General features: G+C 45.7%; 1 protein-coding gene across 2 annotated transcripts in view; it reads right to left on the bottom strand.

Annotated features, from left to right (window-relative positions):
- The window catches only part of LOC145338882 (NACHT, LRR and PYD domains-containing protein 3-like), a 56,855-nt gene that overhangs the window by 1,737 nt on the left and 31,189 nt on the right, over nucleotides 1-23,929 (bottom strand). Inside the window, exons 7-10 of one of the 2 annotated variants that reach the window (XM_080183286.1) lie at nucleotides 23,787-23,873; nucleotides 14,881-15,051; nucleotides 7,538-7,708; nucleotides 1,774-1,941 (exon numbers count right to left, since the gene is read on the bottom strand). In XM_080183286.1, the coding sequence (XP_080039412.1) occupies nucleotides 1,774-1,941; nucleotides 7,538-7,708; nucleotides 14,881-15,051; nucleotides 23,787-23,873 (597 nt within the window). The remainder of the gene's footprint in view (nucleotides 1-1,773; nucleotides 1,942-7,537; nucleotides 7,709-14,880; nucleotides 15,052-23,786; nucleotides 23,874-23,929) is intronic. The other variant, XM_080183287.1, reaches the window with a different exon arrangement.

Raw genomic sequence — 23,929 nt, 5'->3', positions numbered from 1 at the left:
CCCAGAGGTAGTAACTACTATTGGGGAAGTCCCCTGCTGCAGTTAGAGTCAGAGACTTGGGACAGATCCACAAAATTTACCTGGATAGTTACTCAGGTAACGTTAGACAGCTCACCACCTGGGCTAATACCTGAATAGCACAACCGAGTCCCCCAATCACTTCCCACTGATCCCCCATACTACACCTCCCACAATCTGACTAGACCCACTCATCCCTACCTCCCCTCCAGCCTGGCCACCTCCCATAAGCCCTTAAACTAATCAGACTAACCCTCCCAACTTGGCCTCATCCTGAGCCAACCTCTCCTCACCTGACATAGAAACATAGAAGATCGGAGCAGGAGGAGGCCATTTGGCCCTTCGAACCTGCTCCACCATCCATCACCATCATGTCTGATCGTCCAACTCAATAGCCTCATCCTGCTTTCTCCCCATAACCTTTGATCCCCTTCACCCCAAGTGCTCTATCCAGCTGCCTCCTGAATACATTCTTAACTAAACCACTGATTTAAACTCATTGCCCCAGAACCAACCCCACCCCACTACCCTCTTCAAAGCTATTAACCAATCCCAACCCCCCACCACACAACCACATCTGTTTAGACCCCAACAACATGACCAACTCCCAGTCACCATCCAAACTCCCGATTAACCCTCCAACCCAACACAATACAACTCATCCACTCCCCCGACACCCAGAACTAATCCTCCAACCTCTCCCCAGCTCCCTGACTAACCATTCATCCATCTACACACCAACCCATTCACTCCCCCAATCAACTAACACGGAGCTCCCCGGGGTCACTGTGCTGTAAATAGGGTGTGTGCTCTCTCTTCCCCGACTCTGCTCTGACGGAGCTCCCCGGGGTCACTGTGCTGTAAATAGGGTGTGTGCTCTCTCTTCCCCGACTCTGCTCTGACGGAGCTCCCCGGGGTCACTGTGCTGTAAATAGGGTGTGTGCTCTCTCTTCCCCGACTCTGCTCTGACGGAGCTCCCCGGGGTCACTGTGCTGTAAATAGGGTGTGTGCTCTCTCTTCCCTGACTCTGCTCTGACGGAGCTCCCCGGGGTCACTGTGCTGTAAATAGGGTGTGTGCTCTCTCTTCCCCGACTCTGCTCTGATGGAGCTCCCCGGGGTCACTGTGCTGTAAATAGGGTGTGTGCTCTCTCTTCCCCGACTCTGACGGAGCTCCCCGGGGTCACTGTGCTGTAAATAGGGTGTGTGCTCTCTCTTCCCCGACTCTGCTCTGACGGAGCTCCCCGGGGTCACTGTGCTGTAAATAGGGTGTGTGCTCTCTCTTCCCCGACTCTGCTCTGATGGATCTCCCCGGGGTCACTGTGCTGTAAATAGGGTGTGTGCTCTCTCTTCCCCGACTCTGCTCTGACGGAGCTCCCCGGGGTCACTGTGCTGTAAATAGGGTGTGTGCTCTCTCTTCCCCGACTCTGCTCTGACGGAGCTCCCCCGGGGTCACTGTGCTGTAAATAGGGTGTGTGCTCTCTCTTCCCCGACTCTGCTCTGACGGAGCTCCCCGGGGTCACTGTGCTGTAAATAGGGTGTGTGCTCTCTCTTCCCCGACTCTGCTCTGATGGAGCTCCCCGGGGTCACTGTGCTGAAGATTCTGGGAGAAATATGCAGCAGTTTCAGGTTGGGGGAATTTTCACACATTCCGGCAATCTGCTTACCATTGCTGCTGCTTGGAAGATTCAGGCCCATTTATATTTTAAATCCATTTATATTTTAATTGTTACACTAAACATTAACACAAACACTCACTCTATCCATTCCAGACTCCTGCAGGTCAGTATGAGGCAGCGGAGAGCAGGGACAGATTGATCTGTGAAGGAGTTTAATCCCAGGTACAGAACCCTCAGTGACTGTTTTGTACAGAGAGCGGAGACGAGATCCTCAGCACAAGAATCTGTGAGAGCGTTTCTATACAGACTGGAGATCAGAGAGAGAAATAACAGGAATCAGGCTCATTCCCCAGTGTTTTATATAATACTGTTAATAACAATAATAATGTATTGTAGGAGACATTCCAAAAACACAACTTGCATTTCTGTAGAATGAGGAAATACTCAATGCTGAAAATGAAATATAAATAAACTGGAAATGTTCAGCAGGTTAGGGAAATATTTGTGAAGAGAGAAACAGGGGTAAAGTTTGAGCTTCCATTGGAACTGGGAACTGGCAGTGAATTGACAGGTTTGAAGGGACAGCGGTGGGTGGCTGGGGATGAAACAAAGAAAGGACAAACTGGAATGACAGGAGTGATTAAATGGTAAAAGTGATGATGGGACAGGACCATAATCACAGGATCCCCATGTCCTTACTCAGAGTGGCTCGGGAGGGACATGGGATGGTCAGTGGTTTGGGAATGCAGTTTGTGGTGAGGGTGAAGATAATGGCTGTGATTTTCCCAGAAGCTGTGAATTCCCAACATGGGGATTGGAAATGGGTGGTGTGTCTGTGTGGGCAGGATAGGCAGAGTTATGAAGGTGATATTGTCAGAGGCAGACAATTAACGGCTGGCAGGCAGGGGGAGCTGCCCACTGAGGCAGCCTGGGCAGGGGGCAGTCCCGGTTCAGGCAATGCTGGCACCATCTCCAAAGGCAGCCAGCAGGACTTTCAAACACAGCAGCTCTGGAGGGAGCAGTGAGGGAGCTCTGCTTACTGAATGAGGGGCTGAAATGTCAGAAAGCAGAGCAAGGGTTACCCCCCAATCACTAATTCCTCCCTGGAGGGGCTCCTCCTGGCTGCTCAGGCTCGGAGGGAGGTCCTGTTCCCTCAGGATGGGAGGAGGTTATCCCATCATTACAAGCCAGTCTGGATGGAGATTGCTGGGAGGTGAGCAGGTTTCAGACACGTGGTTACAGTGTGGAAAAGGATCAATGTCCTGATGTGTTCTGACACGGTGAGTGTAGCACAGCCTGATATGTGAATAAGGATGAGAGTGAAATTGTAGAAAGAACATCTCCACCCAGACACCGGCAATGCAAAGGCAGCAGCATTGACTGTCAGAGACATGTCCGTTAGGCTGGCACCAGCATAGGCTAGAGCAGGGTTCACCAACATGTTCACTGGGCAAACACATGGCAATGTTTTTCTCACTCAAGGGGCCAATGAGTAAATTTCAGAATGATCAAGTTTGGCACAGCAGAAATTTCAATTAAAAACTAAACTGAGATATGAAAAGAAACAACTTGCTGAGCTCAATAATGAGGAATAAATAAAGATGATGATTAGAGTTTAATCCTCATCAATCACAAATTGTTTCTCTCCCACATTTGCTGCAGATTGGCTCAAAAACCCATCAGCAGCAAACATGGGAAAGAAACGGCCTGTGATTGGAGGAGCTCCATACAGATTCTTCCATTCAAACTGAACTGTGTGACTGAGATTCTGGAAACTCACTCCGGGGGGTCGCATTGAGGGGCTTCGAGGGTCACATTCACCCCTTGGTCCACACGTTGGACAGCCCTGGGCTACAGCATGTGTTTGATGGTGATGAACAATTTATGTGTTTGGAAAGAGAGCAAACACCATCAGGGAATGAGTGAAGAAGAGTGGAGACATCCAGGTCTTACCATCCTTACACCAATGGAAGATGAAGTGCTGGATCAGGAAGGCCTGGGGACAGAGTGGGTCATTACTGCTGGTGAGATGGGTTGAGTGGGAGGCCTAATGAATGGACACAGGAGAGTGTCTGGTGAGGATAAAACATAGAGCTTGTGTATCCATCACTGGTCACAGAGAGCAGTCTGAAGGACGTATTGGGATAAGAACAAAATAACTAGGAGCAGCAGAAGGCCATTCAGCCCCTCGAGCAGACTCCATCATGGCTGATCGAATTGTAGTCACAATTATTTACCCGCTCACTCCTCTGTAACCCTTGATTCACTTCTGAATCCAAAATCATTCTTAACTCAGCCTTGAATATATTCAATGACTCTGCCTCCACTAGTCTCCAGGGAACAGAATTCCACTGACCAGTGACCATCTAAAAAATAAATTCTCCTCCTCTCAGTCTTAAGGGACTGATAATTACATTTGAAAACTGTCCCCTAGTTCTGGTCTCTCTTACAAGAGAAAACAGCCTCTCAGTAACCACCCTGTCACATCCCCTCAATACGATCACCTTTTAATCTTCTGAACTTTCACAGATTGTGCTCCAATCTGCTCAAATTTTCCTCACAAAATAAACCTCTCCATCCCAGGAATCAGCCGTGTGAACTTTCTCTGAACTGGTTCAAATACAATTCTATCCTTTAGGTAAATAGCTCAACACTATACACATTACTCCAGTTGTGTTCTAATGAAGGTCGTGTAAAACTGCAGCAAAACCTTCTTACTCTTACCTTCCATTCCTATTGCAATAAGAACGTTAAGAAACAGGAGCAGGAATCATCCATTCTGTCCTTCAAATCCACTCCATCATTCAATGTGACCATGGCTGATCCTCTGCTTCAACACCATTTCCAACATTATCCCTGCATTCCTTGATTCACCAGCATTCTAATGGGAAACAAATACCCCTCATCTCAGCCTAAATAACTGCCCCTTATTCTCAGACTGTGTCCCAGGTTTCAGACCCTCCAGCAAGGGGAAACATCCTTTCTGCATCTGGCCTATTGAACGCTATAAAATAGTGTAGGTTTGAATAAGTTCAGCTATCATTCTTCTAAAGGTCTGAGAATAAAGTGTTTTTGTTCCTCAGAGGACAATCCATCTGTCCCTGGACCTATTTTAGTGACCCTTCTTTACATGCCAAGTACATCTTTGCTTCGGTCAGGAGACTGAAACTGTCCACAATACTCCAGGTTGGTCTCAGCAAGGCTGCAGATAATTACAGGAAGACATCTTTTTCCTCAACTCAAATCCTCTTAGAATAATGACTTAACATACCATTTGTTATCTTTGCTGCTCTCATCTTCACTTTCAGTTCCTCATGAACAAGGATATCAACTATCTTTATCATGGTGAATCCACCTACCATGTATATCTTTGGAGTTGTCTCAATGTCAGTTTTATTTTCTAACAAAATTAGATAACCTCATATTTTCCCACCTTGTCATCCAGCTGGCAAACATTTGTCCACTCCCTGAGCCTCTCCACATCCCCTTCAAACATCACTGCATCCTCCTCACAATTCAGATTTCCACATGGTTTTCTATTCATCACAAATTTGGAAATATTATATTTGATCCCCACATCCATATCATTGATATAGATTCTGAATAGCTGAGACCCAAACACTGATCCCTGCCGTACTCCACTAGTTAGAGGCTGTCAATCCAAAAATAACCCATTTATTCCAACTCCTTGTTTCTGTCCACTAACCAGCTCTCAATCCATGCTGGGATATTTCACCCAATCCCATGTGCTCCAATTTTCTTTAATAACCTCTTATGTGTGAATCATCCCACTGTAGAATCCCGAGTGTAGGATACACTCGCATGGAGTATTTTACAAAGATCCACTCCCCACAACATCACAATTTACTGGGGCTTATCCACCTAACCTACACATCTTGGGACAGTAAGGGCAATTTTATCATGGTGAATCCATCTACCATGCATATCTTTGGAGTGTGGGAGGAAACCGGAGCACCCAGAGGAAACACACACAGACACTGGGAGAATGGAGAAACTCCACACAGTCACCCAAGGCTGGAACTGAACCCGGGCCTGTGGCTGTGATACAATAATGTTAACCACTGTGTCACCGTGCCAGCCTTTCATAAATCCATGTTGGCCCTGTATAATCCTGCCATAAATTTTGAAATGTTCTGTTATCACTTCCTTTATTATAGATTATTATAGGATCTTCCATACTCTCACTGTCAGACTAATAGACCTGCAGTTGCCCGGTTTCCTGTAACCTCACATATTTACGCTGCTAATCCCCCCACCTGCACATCTTGGACACTAACAGGCAATTTATCACGGCCAATCCACCAAACCTACACATTTTTTGGACTGTGGGAGCAGCCGGTGGAACCCACACAGACACGGGGAGAATGTGAAAACTCCACAGACTGGAATGAATCTGGGTCCCTGACGCTGTGAGGCAGCAGTGCCAATCCCAGTGCCACATCTTCACTTAATCTAATACAATCCTTGAATTAGTAACAGTTGGAAAACTTCTGCTGCTGTTTTTTCAAATGAAAGGGATCTATTTTTGTTGGAAACGCCACACATTTACACATCACCATGTCTAAAACAGCTTGTTTTGTGATTGGCTCTGGAACGTGTTTCTCCAGGAAATTACTTGAATTCTGTGAACTAATCTTCTTTTCAACTTTTGACAATCTGAGTGATTTATACAGTAAATGGAAGAACCCATAGGAACATTGACCTACAGAGGGATCTGTGTGTACAAGTCTACAGATCCCTAAAATGGTAACACAGGTGGATGAGGTGGTGAAGAAGGCAGACAGCATTGACTGGGGCATCGAGTATAAAAGTTAACAAGTTATGTTACAGCTGGATGAAACTTTAGTTGGCCACATGTGAATATTGTTTACAGTTCTGTTTGCCACAATACCAGAAGGATGGGGATGCTTTGGAGAGGGTGTAAAGAAGATTCACCAGAATGTTGCCTGTTCAAGTGGGGGTTAAGTTTTGAGGAGAGGTTGGATAAACACGGATTGTTTTCATTACAAAAAAGGAGGCTGAGGGATGACCTGATGGAGGTGAACACAATTATGGAAAACTTTTCACACAGAGGGTGGTGGGTGCCTTGAATGCACTGTCAATGGAGGTGATGGAAGCAGGCATGTTACCAATGTCCAACATACATCTTTATAGATACACGAACAGGAGATAAACAGAGGAATATAAATTGGGCAGTAAATACTGGGTTTGCATAAGGATTAAGAGTCACCGCAGGCTTGGTGGGCCGAAGGGCCTGTTACTGTGTTGTGTGGTTCTTTGTTTTTCTTTGTATATGGAGATTAAAATCGCCCGTGATTATTGCAGTTTGTTTTTACAAGACCCCAGTATTTTTCCTCTGGACTGTGTCAGAGATTCTGAATATTGTTCGGGGCCTATAAATGCTTCCCACAAGTGACCTTTTAACTTTGTTAATTCTTATCTCTACCCAAACTGATTCTGCATCTTGATCATTGGAACTAAGTTCACCTCTCGCTGCTGTACTGTCATCTGTTACTAACAGTGAGACTCCACCACCATGTCCTGTCCTCCATTTACTGTCATCTATTCACTCTCCCCCCTTTCACAAATCAATGGATGCTGTGTCCGGGGAGAGCTGTACACATCTGAGGAGGAGGAGAGAACCTCAGAGGGTGAACCATAACATTATTCCCCCACACCCTCAACATAAGGATCTGTGGGACTGACATCCCATTGCTCAGGGATCAGAGAGAGAAGCAACAGGAGTCAGAGGAAAAACAATTTTCCTTATTCATAACTGACACCAATAGTAATGGGCAGTGTTTTTATACAAATACCAGTGGTGAAATTATATTGTTGAATATTCAGTTATTATAAACAATCTCACACAGTCTGCTACTTACTGCAGTTCCTGTATTTTACAGTCCGGATTCCTCAGAGCCACAGACAGCCGTTTCACTCCTGAATCTCCCAGTTTATTGTAACCCAGATTCAGATCTATCAGTGAGTGGTTTGTACTGAGAGCAGAGACCAGGTCCTCGGCACAAGAATCGGTGAGAGCATTACCATTCAGACTGGAGATCAGAGAGAGAAAAATAACAGGAATCAGGGTAAATCCACAGTGTTTTTAAGAATAAGATCATTAACAATAATAATGTACAGTGCGGGACATTCAAGAAACACAACTTCAGTTCATACAGAAGGCAAAATTATATTAATGCTGTAAATCTGAAATATGAATAAATATGTTGGAAACTCTCATCAGGTCAGGCAATATCTGTGAAGAGAGAAACAGATTTAGTTTCAGTTCAATCAGCTTAAATTAGAACTTGGAAGTGTCAGTGAATTAAATTGTTTGAAGTGACAGGGAGCTGGGGATGGGCGGGTGACAAGGAAAGAATAAAATGGAAGTGTCGGAGTGATTAAATGATAAAAAGGATGATGGTGAAAGGGAAGAACACAGGATTCCCATGTCCTTACCCTGAGTCACAGGGAGGGACATGGGATGGTCAGTGGCTCAGGAATGGAGTGTGTGGTGGGGTTGAAGATGATGAGAGAGAAACCTTTTTCACACTGCCAGTGGTTCGGGTCTGGAATTACAGCCGGGAAGTGTGGTGGAGGGAGGCTGATTTGAGGCATCACAGAGGGCAGTCGATGAACATTCGAATGAAACAATGTGTAAAGATACGAGGAGAAGGCAGGAGAATGAGACAAATTCCTAATACTAGTTTGGTGAGCCGGGGCAGACACGTTTCACCTCGTGGTGCTCGGTAATAATTCTGTGAAGATAATGTTTGGAAATGTATCGATATTTTAACTGGAAGCTGGTGATGTTGCAGTGTTAACAGGGTTAGATAATTTAACCAGTGTCCACTAAGGGCCATTGGTATCTCTCTCAGGTAGAATCTCAGAATTGTTACAGAGCAGAAGGAGACCATTCGGCCCACACTGTCTGTACTGACTCTCTGAATCAGCAATTTACTGAGCCGTTGATGTCGTCTATATGGATTTCAGTAAAGCGTTTGACAAAGTCCCTCATGGTAGGTTGGTTGAAAAGTTTGAGGCTCATGGGATACAAGGCCAGATATCTAGATGGGTCGAGAACTGGCTTGCAAAGAGGAGACAGAGAGTAGTAATGGAAGGGTCCTTTTCTAGCTGGAGGTCTGTCACTAGTGGTGTGCCGCAGGGCTCAGTACTGGGACCTCTTCTCTTTGTAGTGTATATAAATGATTTGGAAGAGGGAGTAGGTGGTGTGATCAGCAAATTTGTTGATGACACCAAGATGTCTGGATTGGTGGGCAGTGAGGAGCAGTGTCTGGCAATACAGCGGGATATTGATAGGCTGGTATATTGGGCAGATACGTGGCAAATGGAGTTTAATCCGGATAAATGTGAGGTGATGCATTTTGGCCGGAATAATGTAGTGGGGAGTTATATGATAAAGGGTAAGCCCGTAAGGAGTATAGAGTCACAGCGAGAACTGGGGGTGCAAGTGCACAAGTCTTTGAAGGTGGCAGTACAAGTGGAGAGTGTGGTGAAGAAAGCCTATGGTATGTTAGACTTTATAGGAAGGGGTATAGAATATAAGAGCTGGAGTCTAATGTTGCAGTTGTACAGAACGTTGGTTAGGCTGCATTTTGAGGACTGCGTCCAGTTCTGGTCGCCTTACTACCGGAAGGACGTGGAGACTCTGGAGAGAGTGCAGAGGAGGTTTACCAGGACGTTGCCTGGTATGGAAGGACTGGGGTATGAGGAAAGATTGAAGAAATTGGGGCTCATTTCCCTTGAAAGACGCCGACTGAGGGGGGATCTAATAGAGGTATATAAGATTATGAAGGGTATAGATAGAGTAAACAGAGGTAAGCTATTTCCTATGTTAGAGACACACAGTACGAGGGGCCATGGGCTTAAGGTGAGGGGGGAGAGGTACAACACAGATATTAGAGGGAGGTTTTTCACACAGAGGGTAGTGGGGGTATGGAATGCTCTGCCAAGTAAGGTGGTGGAGGCAGGCACGCTGGAGTTGTTTAAGAGTAACTTAGACAGGCACATGAGTGGGTTGAAGATGGGAGGATATAGGAGATTGTTTTAAATAAGGTTCATTAGCATTGGGACGTCCCTGGTAATGTGTAAGGATGTGGAATGATAATAATGTTTTTCTCTTTTAATTCACAGGTTTTAAGTCGGTCCACCTCGTGTCCAACGAGGGGCATACACGCGATGGGTCGTACTGGGGCTGCTCTTGGTTGTTTGAGATTGGCCTAGTGCTTCATGTCGTTAGTGTGTGCCTAAACTGGACCAGATACTGGGCAAGACGACAGCTCAGTGACTATCACTGATTGCTGTGCAGACACATGGATTTGGGCCGGTGTCTGTGGGAGTTTGCGCATTCTCCCCGTGCTTGCGTGGGTTTTCTCCGGGTGCTCCGGTTTCCTCCCACACCCCAAAGATGTGCTACTAGGCTGATTGGAGGTAATAAATTGTCCCTAAATTAGTTTCCCTCAGTGTGGAATGCCATAAACAACAGGGGGGGGGGACTGGTAATGTTAAAATGGCAGCGCGGGCTTGTTGGGCCGAAGAGCCTGTTTCCCGGGCTGTTTTTGTTCTTTGTCATTCCCCCACATTCTCCCCGTATCCCTGCACATTCTTCCTTTTCAGATAATAATCCAATTCCCGGTGGAAATTTTCAACTGAACGTGTCTCCACCACACTCTCGGACAGTGAATTCCAGCCGTTAACCACTCGCTGCAGGGGATGTCCCGGTTCAGGCAATGCTGGCACCAGCAGCAATTTCATAGGCAGCAGCTCTGGAGAGAGCAGTGAGGAAGGCCTGGTTACTGAACACAGGGCTGAAATAGGAGGAGGAAGGTTAAACTCAATTCAATGATGTACTTGGCAACACTTGGTCGTGTTCCCCAAGGCTACGTGAGTTTGGAGCAAATTTCTGTTCTCTCAGGACTGGAGAGTATCTGTCACATCAATCCAAGTATAACGGGATGGAGATTGCTGGAGACCTGAGCAGGTGTGGGTTATACGGTTGCAGTGAGGCAAAAGGATGAAGAACCTGCTATGTTCTGACAAGGTGGTGAAGCATCCTATAACATGTAAGCAGAGGGATATGGGGTCAAATGAGGATGAAAGTGAAATGGTAGAAAGGTCATCTCCACACAGACACAGGAAATGCCCGGACAGCAGCATCGACTGTCAGAGACATGTCAGTCTCTCTCTGCAGCGTTCTGGTTAGTCAGATAACTCTTACACTGTGAGATGGTCACAGGCTTTCCCTGTGTAGACACGATGGTCGGTCAGGTTGTCACCAGCACAGACTTGTGTCTTTGATGGGATAATGTGATAGGGTACAAATGAAGCAGTGGCCTGATGAGAAAAATGGTCAAGTATTTAAAATGATAGAGTAAGGACCAACTCAACATGCCAGACCCCTGTAAAACTGACTGACTCTGAACAAAGAAATGACTACAGCCAGTGAAGGCCAAATGCTTGGCCTCAGTCGGCCTTTACACAGTTGACTCCAGATACCTTGAGATAACATACGAGACATTAGATAAGGTCGGGAAGGAGGGAATCACAGAACCTGTTTATTACAGAAAACAAGGCATGAAGGAGTCACTGAACCAAGGTCGGGGATGAGTGAGTCACAGAATTTGTTTTGTTCAATGTCCCACTGCTTGTATTACTAACATGTACGCTGATAAGAAAATGTATAATTATTGAATTGACCCTTGTAGTGGGTACAGTCTTGGGATAGAATCAGCAGTTTGTGCGGACTGTTCTCTGTTTCCAAGATTCAGCCATAAACTGCATGCAGTTTTGTGATAATAAAAACTAGTTGATTTTTAGAAAAGCAAACTTTGTTAAGTTTAATTATCACAGCTCGGGAAATGAGAAATTCTCCACTACAATAAGAGTAACAGTGGACCTTCACGTGCCTGTAGAAGAGAGCACGAGAGGACAGGAAATGAGTTAAAAATGCTGACAACGTCCAGATCTTGTAATCCTTACACCTAGAATTCACAGTGCTGGAGGTGGGAGAATAGCAGATTGCGTGGGAAATCACTGACTGTGATATTTGTTGTGAAGCTCAGAGTGAGCAGTTGAATGAGTGGGTACAGGAGACTCTCTGGCACACAGAGCTCGTTCACCCATCACTGGTAACATGGAACCAGCTGAAGCATGTGTTGGAATGTACATTTTGCTACAAACTAAACCCTTAAGAAATATACTGAATATTGAAGGATATTGAATTCGATGACCATCCATGAACAAAATGAATGGAGGAGCAGGCTCGAAGGGCCGAATGGCCGACTCCTGCTTCTAGTTTCTATTTTAATCATGTTTCTGTGCAGGTTATACTGTCCGCACCGTGCTATCTGTAACCGGTTTCCTTTATTGTTACTGAAGCAGTATAATTGACATCATGTTGATTTTTAATCTGAACTAATGCAGTGTTGTGTTGTTTCAGTGTTCCCCTGGGATGGCAGAGTAGAGCTTGATTGTGGGTGATTGACAGGTTATGTCATGTGACTGAGGGACAGCTATTTTTCACAGAACATTCTAGTTTTTATTCTGCTTTCAGAAGCTGCTTGAAGTTAAGACAAACAGCAGTGTTGTTTCCCTCTCTGAAGTTGGAGTTTTTGCTGTTGAAGTGTTGCTGTGTTGGAAGCTGTCAGAGACTGGGGTTACCTCTCTGCGATTAGGCTGCTCGGAGGCTAAATCCTTCTCTGAAAACAATTGTCGATTGGCTGTCTGGAAGTGTTAAAAAGCTGGAAAATCGGCAACACGTGAGCATGCCTGTTTTTGTGCTAACTAATGTTGGAGAAGGGTGTATGTCTGTGGGTATTGCTTTATATTGGAACAACAGAGATAGCTAGCTGTTATGAGTTATACTGTGTCATCTTTATGTCTTGCAATTGGTAAAGGTTATGCTAATTTTTGTTGTTACATTCTAACTGCATTCTTAAATAAACTGTGTTTGATAAAAGCATCCTAGTGGGTCACTTGATTCATACCTGGAGTGAAACACCTCATGCTCATCAATACCAAAATCAAATGTAAAACCAAGGTCCAGGCTAACTTCACAAAACACCTTGGAGTTTCTGGCCTGCGTCCAACAATTGCCTCCATTCACTCTTTCCCCTTTCTCACAAACCAAGGGTTGTGAGACTGGGTGACACCTGTCCCCCTGTAAACATGTGAACGGGTCCTCAGAGCCACCGTTACATTATTCCCCCACACCCAGGGCACAAAAATCAATGTGACTGATATTCCATTACATTGGGATCAGAGAGAGAGAAATAACAGGGATCAGTGAAGATTCAGGTTCTGCTTCATAACTTCCAATCCCTGGGCCTTTATAGAGGTTTTCAGCACAGAAAGAGACCCTTCGGCCCACCGTGTCTGTGTCAGCCATCAAGCACCAATCTATTCTAATCCATTACCAGCACATGCTCCATAGCCTTGTACCCTGCGGCATTTCAACTGCTTGTCTGAATGCTTCTTAAATGTTGAGAGTGTTCCTGACTCCACCACCCTTTCAGACAGTGAGATCCAGATTCCCACTACCCTCTGGGTGAAAAAACATTTCCACAGAACCAGAGAATCCCCACTGTGCAGAAGGGGCCCAATCGCCCCATCCACTCTACACTGACTCTCCGAAGATGCATCTTAACCAGGCCCACACAACTGCTTATCACTGGACATTTACCATGGCAAATCCACCAAAACTACACATCTTAGGACACTAAGGGATAATTTAGCATGGTCGATCCACCTAACCTACACTAGTTTGGACTGTGGGAGAAACCAGAGTACCTGACAGAAACCCGCACACACGGGGAGATCGTGCAAACTCCACAGGCAGTCACCAGAGGCTGGAATTAAACAAAGGTCCCTGATGTTGAGAGGCAGCAATGCTAACCTGAGCCATCTTCAATTCTCCTCTGGAACTCCTGTTCAATGCCTTAAATCAATACAACTGGTTATTGACCCTGAGAAAGAAAACTTTCTCCTTCGTTTTATAATTTGATAGAACTCCACATGGTTGTCCCCCAGCCTTCCCTGTCTGAGTAAAACACCAGGAGCATTGACACACAGAGGGATCTGTGCGTACTTGTCCACTGATCCCTGAAAGTGGTAACACAGGTGGATAACTTGGTCAACAAGGCATGCAGCATGCTCGCTTCACTGGCCAGGGCATCGAGTATAAAAGTTGGCAACTTATGTTCCAGCTGTATTAAACTTTAGTTCGGCCCAATATGGAATATTGAGTGCAGTGCTGATCGCCAGACAACCAGAAGGATGTGGATGCTTTGGAGAAGGGGAGAGTGAATAGATGACAGTAAATGGAGGACAGGACATGGTGGTGGAGTCTCGCTGTTAGTAACAGATGATGTCAGTAGAGAGAGTTGAACTTAGTTCCAATGATCAAGATGCAGAATCAGCTTGGGTACAGATAAGAATTAACAAAGTTAAAAGATCACTTGTGGGAATCATTTATAGACCCCAAACAATATTCAGAACCAAAGAAGGTTTACAAGGATGTTGCCTGCTCTGGTTAAGGTATGAAGAGAAGTTGAATAAACTCGGATTATTTTCACTGGAAAGACAGAGGCTGAGGGGTGACCTGATAGAGGCAGATATATGGTTGATAGTTGGAGTCTTTTCCCCAGGGTGGAAAGGTCAACTACAGGACGGGACAGTTTGAAGGCAAGAGGGGGAAAGTTTAGAGGAGATGTGCGGGGAAAGTTTTCACAGAGGGTGGTGGGTGCCTCGAACGCACAGCCAGTGAAGTTGACAGAAGCAGGCACGTTCCCAATGTTCAAGGTTTATCTCAATAGAAACATGAACGGGAGACGAACAGAGGAATAGAAACTGCGAATGAGCAACAAGTACTGGGTCTGAATAAGAATGAGTCGCTGCCACAGGGTTGATGGGCCGAAGGGCCTGTGTCCGGGGAGAGCTGTACACATCTGAGGAGGAGGAGAGAACCTCAGAGGGTGAACCATAACATTATTCCCCCATACTCTCAACATAAGGATCTGTGGGACTGACATCCCATTGCTCAGGGATCAGAGAGAGAAGCAACAGGAGTCAGAGGAAAAGCAATTTTCCTTATTCATAACTGACACCAATAGTAATGGGCAGTGTTTTTATACAAATACCAGTGGTGAAATTATATTGTTGAATATTCAGTTATTATAAACACAATCTCACACAGTCTGCTACTTACTCCAGTTTCTGTATTTTACAGTCCGGATTCCTCAGAGCCACAGACAGCCGTTTCACTCCTGAATCTCCCAGTTTATTGTAACCCAGATTCAGATCTATCAGTGAGCGGTTTGTACTGAGAGCAGAGACCAGGTCCTCGGCACAAGAATCGGTGAGAGCATTAACCCGGAGACTGGAGATCAGAGAGAGAAAAATAACAGGAATCAGGGTAAATCCCCAGTGTTTTTAAGAATAAGATCATTAACAATAATAATGTACAGCGCGGGACATTCAAGAAACACAACTTCAGTTCATACAGAAGGCAAAATTATATTAATGCTGTAAATCTGAAATATGAATAAATATGTTGTAAACTCTCATCAGGTCAGACAATATCTGTGAAGACAGAAACAGATTTAGTTTCAGTTTAATTAGTTACAATTCGAACTTGGAAGTATCAGTGAATTAAATTGTTTGAAGTGACAGGGAGCTGGGGATGGGTGGGTGACAAGGAAAGAACAAAATGGAAGTGTCGGAGTGATTAAATGATAAAAAGGATGATGGAGAAAGGGAAGAGCTCAGGATTCCCATGTCCGTACCCTGAGTCACAGGGAGGGACATGGGATGGTCAGTGGCTCAGGAATGGAGTGTGTGGTGGGGTTGAAGATGATGAGAGAGAAACCTTTTTCACACTGCCAGTGGTTCGGGTCTGGAATTACAGCCGGGAAGTGTGGTGGAGGGAGGCTGATTCGAAACAGTCAGAAAGGAATTAGATGATTATTTGAATACAAACAATGAGCGAGGATACGAGAAAAAGGCTGGAGAATGACACACATTCCTAATACTAATTTGGTGAGCTAGTACAGACACGATGGGCCAAATGGCCTCATTGTGAACCGTAACAATTCTGTGAAGATAATGGTTGGAAATGTATCGATATTTCTGCTGTGAGTTGGTGATGTTGCCGTGTGGACAGTGTTAGTAGCCACAGTCCCCAATGAAATATTAATATTTCTCTCCAATAGAGACAGACAATTTGTTACATGGAGCTTCAGGGTGACAGGTCTCCCCCTCCACTCCTGAGGGAACAGAACCTCCCTCCAAACCGATATAGCCTTGAGAATTTCCAGGGAAGTGTCAGTGAATTGGGTTTAATCTGCCTTCTGCCTTTGTTCATTAACCAGGGCTCCCTCACTGCTCCCTTCAGAGCCTTTAAAAGTGCTGCTGGCTGCCTTTAAATCTGGTGCCAGCTTTGCCTGAATGGGATCTTCCCCTGCAGCCAGTGGTTAAACTCTGGAATGACCAGAGCCCCGGAATAGATCACCAAACTTAAAAGAATGGGTCAAAGTACAGTAGGTGCAGTAGATGTTCATCTGTGATGAAAGAGTGTGAGAGTGTGTAAGAGGTCTGAACTGAACATATACGGACAAGGAGGCATTTGTCTTTACAGACCCAGCCTTAGACCGGTAAGAGGAGTAGCCCCCCCCCACGTGAAGATCAGGATGTTGAAATGGGTGTGGAGAAAGATGCCTGGGGTGTGATGTTCAGATGTGAGTAAGAACGAACCTGTGTGGACAGTGTTAGTATCCACAGTCCTCAATGAAATATCTGTATTTCTCTCCAATAGAGAGAGAGACAATTTGTCACATGGAGCTTCAGGGACAAAACTTAGTAAACGTGGGGCACTGGGAGGAGTTGGGACTCCATGAACCCCACAGCCGGTACGAGGACCAAACCCTCAACATTAGCATCATTCCACATCACACTCCAGACACCAAACCAACTGAACTAACCAACTCCACACAGAACCAGAACGGACACATTAATATCTGACAGGTTAGGGGAATCCGTCCACTCAGGCAGCACAGGCAGAATCACAGAATTGTTACAGAGCAGAAGGAGGCCATTCGGCCCATTGTGTCTGCACTGACTCTCCGAATGAGCAACTCACTAAGTGTCATTCCCTCACCTTCCCCCAAAACCCTGTGTATTCCAGAGCTTAACCACTGGCTGCAGGGGAAGATCCCATTCAGGCAAAGCTGGCACCAGATTTAAAGGCAGCCAGCAGCACTTTTAAAGGCTCTGAAGGGAGCAGTGAGGGAGCCCTGGTTAATGAACAAAGGGCTGAAATGGCAGAAGGCAGATTAAACCCAATTCACTGACACTTCCCTGGAAATTCTCAAGGCTATATCGGTTTGGAGGGAGGTTCTGTTCCCTCAGGACTGGAGGAGGAGACCTGTCACATCAACACAAGCAAGTCTGGATAGAAACTGCCGAGGGCCAGAGCAGGCAGCACGTGGCTGCAGTGAGGCAAAAGGATCAATAACCTGATATGTTCTGACAAGGTGAGCGTTAAACTTACAGGCTGATATGTGAATAAGGATGGAAGAGAAATTGTGGAAAGAACATCTCCACCCAGACACTGGCAATGTCCAAACAGCAGCATCAATCTTCAGGAACATGTCAGCCTCTCTGTGAAGGGTTCCGGTCAGTCAGAGATGACTGCTGTACTGCCCACACTGAGTGACCATCCTGGTGGGCCCATGATGGGCAGTCTGGCAGCACCATAGGCTTGTGTGTGTCTTTGATGGGTGAGTAACAATGGAAATTTATGTGTTTGTAGAAGAGGGCACAGAGAGTCAGAGAAGGAGCCAAGAGTGACAGTGTCTGGATTGTGTTATCCTTATGCCAATGGAAGATGAAGTGCTGGAGCTGGGAGACCTGGAGGCTGGGTGGGCAATCACTGATGGTGAGATGGGTTGTGGATCCAGAGAGAGTGAGTGAGTGAGTGATGGGCACAGGAGAGACTCTGCTGCTGAGTCCAAAACCTGGTGCTTGTGTGTTCACCATTGGTCAGATGGAGCTCTGGGTTAGGAACAGTCTCCAGGACATGTTGGAATGTGCATTACCCTCTAACAATCTTCACTCTCTCACAGATCAACAGCTGTGGTGAGCGGGAGACGGGTGCGCACCTCTGAAGATGAGGAGGGATTGTCAGAGGATGGATTGTCATATTATTCCCCATAACATCCACCAGAGCAGATACTGTCTCACACGAGTAGCAAAGGGGTTACAATCTGGCAGCACAGGACAGCACACACAAACCCGAGCAGCTGATGGAGGCAGCAATAGCTGAGTTCACTCACACTCTTGAGGGGAGAGGGCAGAGCCAGCTTGTGGAGGGTGAAATGTGACTGGAGTCTTTAACAATGCAGCAGATACTGGAGTTGCAGTGTAAGGTATTTTAACATCCGGTGGAGTTTCCAAAGGCTGTGTGTATCCATACACAAAGGATGGAGGAGTCAATCCAGACCAGCAGTGTTACCATGTCTCAGGTATGAGCACAAATAACATCCTCCACGGAGAGATTGGTGACCTTCATGGAGAGTCACATCCAGCCTATCACCCACAGCAAATACACATGAGCTGCATGTTCTCACCACCTCCAGGAGCTCTGTGGAACACGGGCTGTGGGAGGGATTGGAAAATGTGCCTGGAGTCACTGTCAGGACTTCCCAGCTGAACAGGGAGGGTCCAGTTTGTCCTGAATGGATAGAGGAGCGGCTGCCTGCAGCATTTGGGAGCTCCTCTCAGGATGCCCCTGGTGTGGGCAGTGGGTCCTCTTCTGCTCCGACTGTAACACAAACACCTCATGAAGCTGTGATCACGGAGACAACTCCAGTATCTGTGCAGAGGATTCACAGTCGGCTGGATCCTTCCAGGACTCAGGAAATCCGAGGACAAAGGCCACTGTCATCGAAATTCCCAGAGGAGAGAGATAAAGATCCTGCCTGTAGCTCAGGGGAAAGTGCAGGGATGGGGGTGGTTGTCATGGTGGGGTTGCTGCCTTGGGTTTCACAGGGTTATACTTTGTTGTTACCGGTCACTTTGTTATGTTTGTATTTCCAGTAAATTCAGAGATGGAACACCACTAAATAAATCCTTCACCATATTACTGGGTCTTTAACAGTTCACTGGGAATGTGAGATGGGAAATACAGCACTGAATGAGCTCAATACAATTCCAATGTCTTTGTTTCATGTAGTGACGGCTCCAGGGAAATTATAAAACATTCACAGAAACAGTAACAGTGCTGGAGATGGTGGAAGATTTATTACACTGAATGGCTGTGTGAGTTAAGGTCCATGGAAAACATATCTGTATTACTGAATCTCCATCCTCCCTGACACATATCCCATGTCCCTGGCCTGTGGTCCATGGGGTTCCTCATCATGAAGCATCTGGTCAACATTGTATTGCATCACACTCTGTTCAAAGCTTCTCCACTCTAACTCCAGGTTGTATAGCACACAGAACAACACCAGGACATTGAGACCCTCGCTGGGTATATTGAATAGTTCCACCAGATCTATCTTTAGAATTCCTCTGGCCTGAACAATGGTCACACAATTTGTCCTGTAGCTGTTTTCTCTCTCCTCTGTGACGGTGTTTGGGTTACACACAGGCACAATTCCCCATCCCTTCAGTGGGTAGCGCTGGTCTTTATTAATTATTTCAGGGGATGATGGTATCACGGGCAATGCAAACACTTACAGCCCATCCCCAATTGCCCTTGAGAAGGAGGTGGTGAGCCATCTTCTTAAATTCTGCACAGCATCTGGTACAAAATCTAACAGGCTTTTTCCCAGATTGGAGACAAATATCACGAGGGGCCATGAGCTTAGGGTGACGGGGGGAGAAGTATAATTTGGGTGCTCGAGGGAGGTTTTTCACACAGAGGGTCGTGGGGGTATGGAATGCACTACCAAGTAAGGTGGTGGAGGCAGGCACGCTGGACTTGTTTAAGGTTTACTCAGATAGACACATGAGTGAAACAGGGATGGAGGGTTATAGGAGACGGTTTTAAAGAAGGGTCAGAGACTCAGGACGTTACTGGAAATCTAATGCTCCGTGTTGATGTTTTGTCTCTTTTACTCCACAGGTGTGTCGGTCCACCTTGTTGTCTAACGGGGGGCATGCACACGGTGGGTCATGCGTGGGCTGCTCTTGGATGTTTCGAGAGTGGCCTAGTACTTCACGCCGTTTGTGTGTGCTTCAAACTGGACCAGCAGATGGGCACCACGACAGCTCAGTGACTATCACTGTTTGCTGTGCAGATACATGGATTTGGGTCGGTGTCTGTGGGAGTTTGCGCATTCTCCCCGTGCCTGCGTGGGTTTCCTCCAGGTGCTCCGGTTTCCTCCCACACCCCAAAGATGTGCTCTTAGGCTGATTGGTGTAATAAATTGTCCCTAAATTATTCTCCCCTGAATCTGGATTCTAATGGGGGTACCATAAGCACAGACACGGGTCAAGGGAGGTGTAGGAAAAATACATTGTTAAGATGGCAGTGCGGGCTCGTTGGGCCGAAGGGCCTGTTTCCCGTGTTGTGTTGTTCTTTGTAAAACCGTTAGGAAGGGATATCCGGGATTCTGATCCCACATCAGTGATGGAAAAGCAATATTTTCCAAGTCAGAATGGTGTGTGGTTTGGAAAGAAATCTGAAGCTGGTTGGTGTTCCATCCTTCTGATATCCTTGCCCATCTCAGTGATGGATAGTGCCTGTTTGGATGATGCTGTCTCAGGAACCTTGGTGAGCTGCTCCATTCCACCTTGTATGTGGTAAAATCCTGCCACTGTGTGTCAGTGGTAGAGACAGTCAATGTTTAATTTGGTGAATGGCCAGCTGATCCAGTGGCTCCTTTTCCCTGGATGAGATTCTTCAGTGTTTCTGAAGCTGCATCAATCCAGCAAGATGAGCGGATTCCATCACACTGCTGACTTGTGCCTTGGGCAAAAATTTGGGAGACAGGAGGTGAGTTCCTCATCTCTGAATTCCCAGGCTGTGATCTACCCTTGGAGCCACAGTGTTTACAGTTCAGTGTCTGTTCAATGGTCCCAGTGCGGCCCCCACCACTCAGGATGTTGATGGTCGAGGATTCAGGGATGGTGTTGCCATTCAATGTAAAGGGAATATGATTAGATTCCCTTCTGTTGGAGATGGTCCTTCCCTGGCATTTGTGTAGTGAAACATTACTTGCCATTTATCAGATTAAGCCTGAATGTTCTTCAGACCTTTAGACTTTAGATCTGTTGAAGAGTCATCCAGACTCGAAGGGTTCGCTGTTCTCTCTCCACAGAAGCTGTCAGGATGCTGGGATTTTCCAGCATTTTCTGTTTTGTTCAGGTCTTGCTGATTGTGGACATGGACTGGTTCAGTATCTGAGGAATTGTGAACAGTACTGAACATTGTAAAATCATTAGTGAGCATCCTCACTCTGACCTTATAATGGAAGGAAGGTCATTGATAAAGCAATTGAAGGTGGTTGGGCTTTGGACATCACCCTGAGGAACGCTGTAAATGCGCCTAGTTTGGGGGCATTTAAGAGATCCGTGGATATGTTTATGGACGAAAAGGGATTGGTTTAGCTTAGAGGGTCATTGTTTTTTAACTGGTCGGCGCAACATCGTGGGCCGAAGGGACTGTTCTGCACTGTAATGTTCTATGTTCTAACTCCTGCAGTGATGATCATGAGGCATTGGAAGGATTCCACATTTTCTGTTGATCAAGAGCAGACTGATGGAGTAGTAATTCACCAGATTGGATTTGTCCTGCTTTTTTCCCCATTGTCCAGTAGATCCAGTGTTGTAGCTGTACTGGAACAGCTTGGCTCGGGGAATGGTTAGTTATGGAACACAATTCTTCAGTACCATTGCTGGGGTACTGCCAGGCTGACAGATTTTACAGTACACAGTGCCTTCAGTCATTTCTTTACCTCACATACAGTGAATCAAATTGATATCTGTAATGCTGGGGACCTCAGGAGGAGGCTGAGATTAATCATTCTACTCAGCACTTCTGGCTGAAGGTGGCACTGATGCTCTGGGTTCCCTCATCAGTAATGATGGAATTCTTGTGGTATGTTTATAGAATCATACAATTCCCACAGTGTAGGAGGCCCTTTGGCCCATCGAGTCTTCACCAATTCTTTGAAAGAATATCATACCCAGGCCCTGTCTCTGGAACTCCACATATATGGCCCATTAATCCCCCTAATCTACACACCCTGAGACACTTAGGGACAACTTAGCATAGCCAATCAACCGAACTTGCAGATCTCTGGACAGTGGGAGAAAATTGGAGCACCCAGAGGAAACCCGCACAGACACTGGGAGTACGTGCAAACTCTACACATGATGTCACCCAAGGCTGGAATTGAACCCTGGTCCCTGGCGTTGTGAGGCAGCAGCATTAACCACTGTGCCACCGGGTCGCCTAATGTAAACGGCATGTCCAACATTTGTGGCATGTCTAACTCTATTTCTGACTGGATACGGTAAGACAGGAAATCTCTAATCTGATCCATTGGTTTTGGTGTGATGGAGCTCGGTCTATCATATGCTACATCCGCTCTGTGGTCTGGTGGCCATGTGCTGGAGCTTCACCAGGTTCACATCTCATTTTTAGATAAAGCCAATTCTCATTTGGTGATATATGTAAAGAAAATGAATCATAGTAACACAGTACTGGTTGCTGGGGAAAGCCCACTGTCAGCTTCCTATAAATGAAAAGGTACAGTTCACCTCTCCTGCCTGCTTCCTGTCAGGATGTGGAGATGCTGGTGTTGGACTGGGGTAAACACAGTAAGAAGTCTGACAACACCAGGTTTTAGTCCAACTGATTTATTTGATAGTAAACTCACAAGCTTTCGAGGTTTCCCTGTACGTCAGGCGAATGGAGAGTTCTGGCCTCAGACAGAGCGTATAACAGCACAGACAGTTTACAGAATACTGATCAGAATGCAAATCTTTACACCTAACCTGCTGTTCAAGTCCTAAAGTGGCTGACAATGTGAGTGGAAGGAGCATTGAGCACAGGTTAAAGAGATGTGTATTGTCTCCAGACAGGACAGTAAGTGAGGTTCTGCAAACCCAGGCAAGTCACGGGGGTTACAGATAGTGCGACATGAACCCAAGATCCCTGTTGAGACCGTCCTCATGTGTGTGGAACTTGGCTATCAGTCTCTGTTCAGCGACACTCAGATAACTTCATATCCAGCCTGCCTTTGTCTCTTTTATTTCATGGTCTCCAACTTTGCTCCTAAGCTTATTATACATCTACTAATAGCGGACAGTGTTTTTAATAACAGGAATACTGATAGCAATGGTATATTTAGTATCGCTATTTATGTTATTAAAAACAATGTCCATTATTAATAGGGACATGATTCAGACTATTCTGCACTGGGATTATTGCCATTGCCAGCTGAGCTGTGCCTTGAACTGCTGGGCTGTGAGCTCTGGAATTCTCTTCATAACCCTCCCCACCTCCATCTCTGCATTCTCTTTTAAGATGCTCCTTAAGCTCCGTTTAATATAAATTTGAGAGTGGATCCCTCGGGATAAAACTCATCAGAATTCCATGTAGTTTGTAATCTGCCTTACCAATATCCAGCAGTTTTCTTTGTTTAATCAAACTGAGAAGCTGACAGACATAAACATCTATAATCTGAATGACAAATTAAACTAAATTGAACATGTGACCAGCCATATCTGGTAATTCTATAAACATTTAATTGTTTTGTCCATCTTTTTTATTCTCATGAATGGTTTTGAGAATAATTATAAATGATTAGTTAAATCTTTCACTCCTGAATCTCGCAGTTTATTGTAACTCAGGTTCAGACACATCACTGACTGGTTTGTACTGAGAGCAGAGGTGAGAATATCTGAGGCTGTTACTCTCCAAACTGGAGATCAGAGAGAGAAAGATTTCAGGAATCAGAGTGAATCCGTGATGTTTAACATGAATACTGACAGGAATGATGTGGAATGGTTATTAATGACACTATTACTGACACTGATAATAATTTACAGTGTTAGACATTCACTGATTATTAACACAATCTCACACAGTCTGATACTTACCCCAGTTTCTGTATTTCACATTCTGGATTCCTCAGAGCCGCAGACAATAGTTTCACTCCTGAATCTCCCACTTCATTGGCACCCAGACTGAATGGAGAAAGTGAGAAACACATTAAATTCAGATTAATGTTCAGCAGGAGAAA

Source organism: Carcharhinus amblyrhynchos, unplaced genomic scaffold, assembly GCF_965287045.1.
Source record: "Carcharhinus amblyrhynchos unplaced genomic scaffold, sCarAmb.v2.hapA chromosome_216, whole genome shotgun sequence".
Classification (NCBI taxonomy): Eukaryota; Metazoa; Chordata; class Chondrichthyes; order Carcharhiniformes; family Carcharhinidae; genus Carcharhinus; species Carcharhinus amblyrhynchos.
This window is presented reverse-complemented; position numbering and strand designations above follow the sequence as displayed.